Genomic DNA, 9,288 nt, shown 5'->3' with positions numbered 1-9,288 from the left:
ACTATGATGAATTTTACAACTACCAACAGAGAACACTCACTCTTATTGAACACATAGAGACCTTTCAGAATCAAGGCCCTCAAGAAAATCAGTAATCTCAAGGAATCAATGTGTTGATTCTGTTCATGAGCCACACATCAATAACATGAAAATCAACTTGAAAAAAAAAAAAAAAAACTCTTCCTGAAACAAAGCCAAAACTCTAGATAATGATCCTCCTTTTAAAATTAGGAAATTATTTTTAAAAAATTAGGAAATCATGAGGGAAATTTGACATTTTGAGGATCAATACCACGGAAAGCATTACCTATGAAATTGCATGTGATACAGCCATAGTAGTAGTCCCAGAAAGGAATTTATAGCCGTGACTATATCAGAAAACAAAGACAACTGATAACAAATGAGCTAACTCAACTAAAAATGGGGAAAAAACCATAGAGTAAACTCAGTGAGAAAGTTTGGGAGAAAGGAGGAAATAATGAAAAACAGGAACAGGAAAAAATAAAATAGAGAAAAATTAAAGAGAGGATTGACACAATCTGAACTCTGTTCTTTGAAAAGCTTAATAAGAGAGAACGTTTTAGAAAACAAGAGAAAAAACATATTACAAAATGAAAAAAGGGAAGCAACTTAGGCACATGTTTAATCCTTAAAGAATACTACTAAATGCCTCTGTGAACGCTCCTATGGCCAAGAGAGAACAATGGGCACTGCCCTTCCTGCCTCAAAAAGCCAAAAAAAGACAAAAATATGAAACAACCCTTTTCAAGACACTGGACACCAGGCCACAAAGGATGGACTGCTGAGTGAGGGAGTGAGCCTACTACTGCCCTGCTGACTGCCCGAGGCAGGGCTGCAGACAGACAGTGGGGAAAGTGTCAAAGGAATTTAACTGCACCCCAAAATAAAGCCCAAGAATATTTCTGGGAAAGTATCAGACACCAGGGAAAGGTCACAATGTCTGGTATCTGATCACCTAATACTCCCCACTCGAGGAACAAGAAAATACAACCCATCAAGGCAACAGTCAATCAATCACAACAAACCCAGAACGGACACAAACATTAAATGCACAGGCAAGACTAGTGAAACAGCCACTCGGACTGTGTCCTACATACACACGCAGACTTTAGGTAGACATGCTAAAGATGGAAAAGGATGCCAAGCAAACTCTAGATATAAAACCCGGCATGTGTGAGATGAAAAACATACAGTAGGGTGGGATTAACACCACAATAAACATCTAGAAAAAGCCATTAACAAACTCAGAGGCATGACAATTTAAAAAAAAACAAAACCACACATGAAACACCAGTAAGAAAGCATAAAGAAACAGCACTGTGAGCTGGGAACTAATACATGGGTCACGGAACTTCCAAAGTGTTTCAGACAGAGAGACAAAAATATTGTAAGAAAAAATAGCAAATACTCTTCAAATATGATAAAAGCTGTAACTCCAGAGATCTAAAAAGCTCAATGAACATCAAACGAAGAAACATGAAGACAAGAAGATCAAAGTACAATATCAGAAAATTTCTCAAAACAAAAAAATAAGAGGAAAAAAATGAAAATGACAGGACATTTTGTAGCGGATGCAGTGGAAGTAATGTGCTTAGTTGAAGTCACCAAAGGCGTTGCTGGGCTTTCTTGTTTCAGCTCTCATATTATAAACAGACGTCCTACTCCGAGTCTACTCAGTGCCATATTTTTGCATTTCTGTGCTGTTGGCTGGTGATTTCCCTGTTTGAAAAGGCTCCACCCATTATGCTGGAGTGCTGTCTAGCACCCCTGAGGGCTCCAGCCTGGGATGCACACTGCAGAGAAAACAGATGGGTTAGGTCACCTCCACACAGGTAGGAACTACACTGCTGTTGGCCACGAGTTCAATGGCACTGAATCAACAGAGTGTATTAAATAAAGTGCTTTTAAGCAAAAAGAAACATAAAAAAAGATTGCCTTTTTATCACTTAGTGAAAATGCTGTGATCAGAGGTTCCCAGGAGTCTAATCCTGCATTTGCCTGAGAAGCAACTCTTCAGAGCTGGCTAATTCAGTGCTCAGAGCTGCTTCATAGAACATATCACCACAAAACCTGATGATTTTACCATGAGTGCTTAGGGTGCTTTGTCACCCACCAATAGGTAACTGACGCACTTACTGAAAGTCAGATTGTCCTACCTTGGCCTGGCCAAGGGTCCTAGATCAGTGCCCTGGAAACACACTTTGAGACAGATCTGTATGCCAGGGTTTGTTGAGGAGTGCTCTGGGGAAGATTCACACCTGGAAGGGAGCAGGTGAGGCAGAGCTGGGCAATAAGAGAAGCTTAGCAGTCATGGGGTTGCAACTGAGGTCTCAGCTGATCCTCAAGAAGCCCTTCCCAAGTTGTCCTAAAAGGAGGCAAGGAGGCTGGGCCTTCACATTCCTGCTTGACAGACAGATATTTAACATGGGCTACCTGCTGTGAAAGGGTGGCATCTTGAGTGAATTGAGTGTAGCGCTTGCCCGTGAGGGAGCTATGACAGATGCTGGAGAACACGTGTGACTTAGCAGAAATGCCACGCTTCACTACTGAGCTCCTGAGTCCTTTGGACATGATCCTAGGATCCTTGTCATCTGGAGACCTTGCTCACCATCTGGTGTGATAGGATATTTCAGGGTGAATTCATACATTTCCTGGCCCACTCCTGGATACTACTCAAGCCATTTCTCCGAGAAGCCCTGGTTTCTGTGGGTAGAAAATCATTATTTCAAACCACAATTTGGGCATTAGAAACTCACATAGGTATGCCTCACTACTCCTAATGACTGGAAGCCTGCAGCATTTTCTATTGGGTTTTGTGTCCTTGTCTTTTGAAGTCCAATATTTTCACTAGAACTCACTTCCTACCTGTCAATCTCCTCCTCTCCCTGTAAGCTAGCTCTTTCAGAGGGTGGTTCCATCCAGCCACCAAGCCCTGACCTAAGGGTCATCCTAATGACCACCTCTTCCCTCCCACCTGAGCCCCACATCTTATTCCTGCTCAGAGCCTAGTTCCTAATCACAACAGAAAGTCTGTATATTTGCCAGCAAGGGCAAAAATGGCTGCCATTACACTGGAGGCTGCCGCTCTCGTTTCTGAGAGGCCATGCCTGGCGTTTCTAGGCCTTGAGGCTGATGCTCAACATCTGAGTTACTTGAACTGAAATCCCTCGCCCACCACAGGAAGAACATTCTGCTGCCAGCAAACAAAGTGCACCCACATGAGGCTGTAGCCTCCCCAGGGCTTGGGATTCTCCTCCAGCAGGGGCTGGAACATCGGCTTCCCATGTGGGATTTTCCCTCTTTGACAAGACAACCTGGGCAGGAAAAGGAGGGCAGAGCAGTGAGCTGAGAGGCCCTGAGAGAAAGGAGTAAGGTGACAGAGGAGACATCAGTATTCACTTTCCATTCACTCACTCGCTCACCAAACAGTTCCTGAAATTGCTCTACCTGAAACCTGGAGCTGGAAGCAGGAAGACACAGAGTGTCTTAAGCTTGGGCACAAAATGCCACCAAGAGGAAAGCAGAGTAGGGGAACCTGCCCAGGGCCACCAGAGTCAGGGGAGCCCAGGAGAAAGCACATTTCACGGCCCAGGGTCGTCCACAGGAGACACTCTGGGGAGGACTCAGTGCTCATAGTGGAGGCAGAGAACGAGAAATGAGGAGCCGTACTAACATTTCCAGCCACAGAACATCACTGGACAGAGCAGGGGAGCTTGTTCTGAAAGAAGGCTGCAGGTGAGAATGGCGTGGAACACACAGACTCAAGCCTTCGAGTCCGCACGACTGTTCATTTCTGTAAATAACTGTACTAGAATGTATCTGTGTGTGCTCACTCATGTCGGACTCTTTGCGACCCCGTGGACTGTAGCTGCCAGGCTCCTCTGTCCATGGGATTTCCCAGGCAAGAATACTGGACTGGGTTGCCATTTCCTACTCCAGGGGAATCTTCCCAACCCATGATCTAACCTGCAGCTCCTGCACTGGCAGGCGGATTCTTTAACAGTGAGCCACCTGGGAAGCCCATGGTTCCGCTGAGGTCCACTTATATCTGGAAGCTTGAACACAGACCAAGGAAGGATGGGTGGACAGGACACAGAGCCTGGGAAAAGATCAGCAGCCAGTCCAGGTGACTATGGGACCCTAGGCCTGCTGATTGAGAAGCCACACACACACCCACAGAGCCAGACCCTCCATCCTAACCCCGTGAAAACTCAGCTCTTTGGGTCTCCTCCAGGCATGTCCCTTGTGGGGCGGCACGAGAGGTACAAGGCTGTGTGAGTGCGTCACGCCCTCATCTCCGCCCTCCTTCCTCCAGGCTCCCATGCAAACTCAGTTCCAACAGCCCCGCTTGGAGTGATGCTGACACCTACAAGAGGAGCATTAATGCCTAAAAGAGGCCCTGGACCCACTGCCTAAGACACCAGCAGGCTTCCATCCAGGTAGACAGGCTCCTCATCTCCCACCTTCTAGAGAGTAATGGACACCATGAAAGGTCCCTCAGCTCAGTGGGAAACTAGTTCTCTACAGCATGTTATATGCAACCCCACAACCTTCAGAAGAACAGAGATTCACAACACATAAGAGACTTTCTAAGCATTTATTGACATCAGAAATCTCCACACTCCTTAATGTCTCAACACAACTTGGGGTGAGCCTGGATGTGGCCACTGGAGCACTGGGAAGGGGGTTCCAAGACTGAGCTGCCCCAGGAAGGCTTGTGTGGCAGAGGCTGGACCCTCACAGATGGATCCACGTCGGGAAGCAGGGGACCTTTGGCCAACCCAGACAACTGAGTCACATGCGGACGTGCTGAGGCCTCGCTCTCTCCCAGCAATCACCATGTGCACTGATACGATAAAGTGTCAGATAATGCTGCTGCCAGGGATGATGTGAAGATGTTCTGCAAGACGTGGGTGAAGCACCCTGAGGGATCACCGCAGGTCACTCTCCATCCAGCTGGGATTGTTTCAGCCACTCCTTCCCAGCAGCAAAATGCGGCCATGGTGTAGGTGTAGATGCGGTAGGTTCCTGGAGCAGCAGGCTGGAAAACTCTCAAGGTTTCTTGCTTCCATTTCTCAGTCACGTGGACCTCCACATGGTCAATGGATTCCAAATTAAACTGAGGATAGGGCACTGAGTAGGAGTCAGAGGTCAGAGGCAGTGCTAGTCCAAGACTCAGAAACTGGAAGAAACGTGACCAGGGTGATCACGGGGTCAGCAGGATGCTCCAAGGCAGCACCAGACACAGAGGCAGGCTGAAGTAGCCCGTTGAATCTGTATGAGAGGTCTTACTCACTCTAGCAACGAGCCAATCCTTGTAGAAACTCACTTCTGTATAAACTCCTGGATACCCGCTGCGACCACAGCCAATGCCCCAGCTCACAATCCCCACTTGGACCCATGAATTATTAAATTCACAGACCAGGGGACCCCCAGAATCTCCCTAGATAAAGATAAAGAAACAAACACAGTGATGGAAGAGGGACAGCGTCATAACAGCCTAGTAGCCATGCAAGGCAGTGGGAAGATGGACGTGCATGGGGCTCCCCAGGCACCACTAGGGCTCCAGCAGCCCTAGGTTTCCATGTGTATGAGATCTGAGATTTGATAACATTTACCCAAATTGTGTATGTCATCAATACAGTCTATACCAAAAACTGAATATTCTCAAAGAAAATGTATGTACTCTGAGATATTAGTAATGAATAAAATCCTTACCTGTTTATATTGCCTGTCACTTAGAAGAGGCTATAACACATGACTTGTATTATTGGTATTTCATGCCTGACTCTCCCCTCCTCCCCTGTCTCCCTCTAGGCAGCATCAGGACCTCTCTCCTGAAGCATCAGGTCAGACCAGCCCAGCAGAGCCTTGGTGGCTTGTCCCCTTAAACCCTCAACTTGAAGACAGGTGACACAGGCACTGCCAGATCATGTAGGTCCTACCGCCTGTGGATGAGGAACATCTGGGAGGACAGCTAAAATGCAAAGGCAGCAAAGGGCCCATGAACTCACCTGGCAGGCATCCTTTCCTTTGGAGCTGATAGCACAGACAGTCCCCTCCTTGACCACATCAAACTGACTTTCCAACTTTTCGCTGAGCACCTCATTACAAGTCTCATAGCGAAGAATGTTTAGCTCAGCCTCCTGAAGCTCTTGTGTAGAAGCTTGTGGTACATCTGTAGAGAGAATTTAGGAGTAGTTTAGATCTGCCTAGTGGGACAAGACAGGTGCCCCCGGTACCCACTCTGGGTCTCAATACAATGTGTTCACATACAGACACCCTCGTAGGGGCAGTGGATATTGTTCCTGTTTGACACTACAGGACATGAGGCCCAGCGCTGATATGGCGAGAGTGGTAAAGAATCCAAACCAAGACAGGTAGAGAAGAACTAATAGAGGCAACCTGAGAAATTAAAACTAAATATCTGTCACTCTGAGCATCATTAGTAATAGCAACAGGTGTCCTGTCCATCAGTAAAGTATTTTTAGTTTAGAGCAGGATCAGACTCTCAAGACACATAGTACCCCAAGAGTACCAAACCCACCCTCTCCCCAGGGATAGAAGTCTCTACAGTTTCTTCCAGAGGCATTCAATGGCCTCTTCTCAGTCACAGGAAGCTCCCTGTCCACCAAGACCAGTACTTCCAGTTGGGACAGCTCAGAGTAGCTGACAGATCGACATCCCCTGAGTTTAATAATCCACCCTGGAGAGAACCCACTTTGCTTGTCGCTCAAGCCCCCAGGTCCTGACATACTAACAAAAATTTGTAACACCATCAAATGACTCCCATCAGCATCTTCTCCACCCTCCTCCCTTACCTACTTGCTAGAAAATTGCCTGTCTCTCCCTTTAGTTTGGAGGCCCACACCTGGGCACCAGGCAGCCCCTTCCCCAGCCCAAATTTGCTGCCATCTTGCTTCAAAGTCTCACCTTCTTCCTTTACTTTTCCCCATCCAGTCACCCAGCACTCTGTACCAGCTTGGACCATGAAAGCCTTTTCAGGGAGGCACACGGGTTGGATGCTCGCAGAGAAATTCACAGGGAAGGCGAGCAGAGCAAGGGCAATGTCATTTTCGATTATTCCGATAGGATTGAAATGTTTGTGGATAACGATGTCTTGGACTGGGACCGTGACTGCCATTGTGGAGGTTTGCTGCAACTGTGTGATTCCCATCTTCACTGTGTATTCCACATGGCTGCAGAGAGATCCTGGAAGCTCTACACTCCCCTTCCACATCTTCTAGGCTCCCAGCCTCGTCCTATCTCCAAAGCCGCTCATCAGTCACCTCCCTCCCTCCAGACCACATCCCTTCCCAGATCCCTGATCAAGCGGTTCTCAAAGTCTGGTCCCCAGATGAGCAGCATTGACCTCACATGGGGGCTTGGTAGAAACACAAATTCTCAGGTCCCACTCCTGACCTACTGAATCAGGGGATGGAGACACACAGTTATTGTTTTAACAAGTTCTATGGGTGTACCCATGCTCATTAAAGTTTGAAACCACTGAAAGTAAAGCCAAATTGATCAGCTACAGTCCATTCCCCTTAAATATTTCCTCTTGCAAGTCTTTGCGCATATATTTTTTCCCTCTCCACGTCTTGCCACTTGACTTGAAGGCTAATCCACACAGGCTTTTTAAAAAAAAAAAAAAAAAAAAGGAGCTCTGAACCTGATTTGGGGTTTGACTTTCCAGCCTATCAAGGGCCCTGACATTACCTACCTCTGACTATAGCCTGAAGAGCTATAGTCAGGGACTGTGACCCTTGATTTTAGATGAGGAAGAGGAAGCTCAGGAAGGGGTTAGGACTGGCTCTAACCTGAAGCCAAAAGCCCAGAGCCCCCAAAACTCACCCAAATATGCAATGGGCCGCGGTCAACACCCACCGACTGCCAATGAGGGAGCCTCCGCATATGTGTTTTTGATTGACCTGCAAGCTGACCTGCCACGGCCACTTCTTCTCTGCGGCTGGCCTTCCACCAACTATCCTCGAAGTCCGACGGCCACACGCTAGAGCAGGTCAATGAAGGGAGAGGACTGAAAGTGAAGCCATTGACACCACTGCCACCAGAGCCCGATGAGCCTCAGAAGTCTCAGAACCCTCAAAACAATGCCATGTCCCCTCCAAGCCCCAGGCCAGGCCTGTGTTCCCCTAAGACTCCTCAGAGAATGGCCATGTCCTCTCAGATCTCAGGGGCAGAGTTGGGTCTGCTCAGATGGCCCAGGGAAAACTTGTGCCTCCTGAGAGTCTCCTCCCCCAGAGCAGGGGCACCTGCCCCTCACCCCAGGCTAGTTCTCTGCCACAGGGCTTGGCCAGGAAACATCACCTGAAGGAAAGAGGGGTTTGGGGGTCTCTCCTGGTGCCTGTGGGAGTGTCATAGCCTTGTATGAATCAGAGTCATTTAAGGTAAACGCCACCAAATTGGGGGCTACCGAAGTCATACGGGATTCAGGGGCCCCGGAAGTTCCCGGGGCTCCTGAAGGAGGCAGCTTCCAATGGCGTGCTCCGGGGTCCTCGCGACCACCCCCCAAGGTAGGTGGAGAGGGTGAGGGCAGAGCTGACCTGCCCTGCGCCCCCTCCCCACCCACCAGGGCCTCACTGAGCCAAGGTTGAAGGGCCAGGAGCCAGACTAGGAGGCCCAGGGAGCCGCTGCCGCTCTGGAGGACACCTGGAGACGCCATGGCACCTCTGGTAGTCGCCTCCAGGCTCTGCGGCGCCCCCTCGCGGCGGCTGCACGCCTGCCCTCCTGATGGTGGGGAAATGGCTCTGTCGTGGGGGCAACCCGCCCCGCCCCATCCCGCCCTCACCTATGGGGTCATCAGAGGGGCGGGGCCTGGGCCAGGCAGCGCCACGGAGTTGTGACTCAGGCGAGTCCTTTCTCTTCCCCGGCTCTGAGCGGACTCATTAATGAGTGACTCCCAGATGCCTGACATCCCCTGGCCAAGGTCCCTGGCCACAGAGAGTGACAGCCACGCCACTGCCGCACAGAGATGCGTCCATCACTCCCTGTAGGGCTGGATTAGGCCTTTCCTGGCATTTCCCTCCCCTTCTTGTTGGCAGTAAAAATTTAAATTCCTCAATATAAATGCTGCACTGAACGTTAGCAACACTGAGTTAGGCATGATACTGATATCTTTTTAAAAATCTACATCCACATGAAAAGAACCATTGGTAAAATGCAAATTAAAATCACAGTGAGATATCACTACACATCTAATAGACTGGCTAAACTTTGAAAATTGTGACAACACCAAATACTGACACA

At 48.6% G+C, this 9,288-nt stretch overlaps 1 protein-coding gene across 1 annotated transcript; it reads right to left on the bottom strand.

Moving 5' to 3' along the window:
* Positions 1-4,641: 4,641 nt before the first annotated feature.
* LOC102269178 (serine protease 44) lies at positions 4,642-8,704 on the bottom strand. The gene is made up of 5 exons (XM_005900908.2): positions 8,623-8,704; positions 7,876-8,032; positions 6,955-7,220; positions 6,036-6,187; positions 4,642-5,464 (listed from the first exon to the last, which is right to left on the bottom strand). Exons 1-5 carry the CDS (start codon positions 8,702-8,704, stop codon positions 5,228-5,230), a joined length of 894 nt encoding a protein of 297 aa, XP_005900970.2. The 3' UTR covers positions 4,642-5,227.
* Between the last annotated feature and the right edge of the window lie 584 nt (positions 8,705-9,288).

Source organism: Bos mutus, chromosome 22, assembly GCF_027580195.1.
Source record: "Bos mutus isolate GX-2022 chromosome 22, NWIPB_WYAK_1.1, whole genome shotgun sequence".
Lineage (NCBI taxonomy): Eukaryota > Metazoa > Chordata > Mammalia > Artiodactyla > Bovidae > Bos > Bos mutus.
This window is presented reverse-complemented; position numbering and strand designations above follow the sequence as displayed.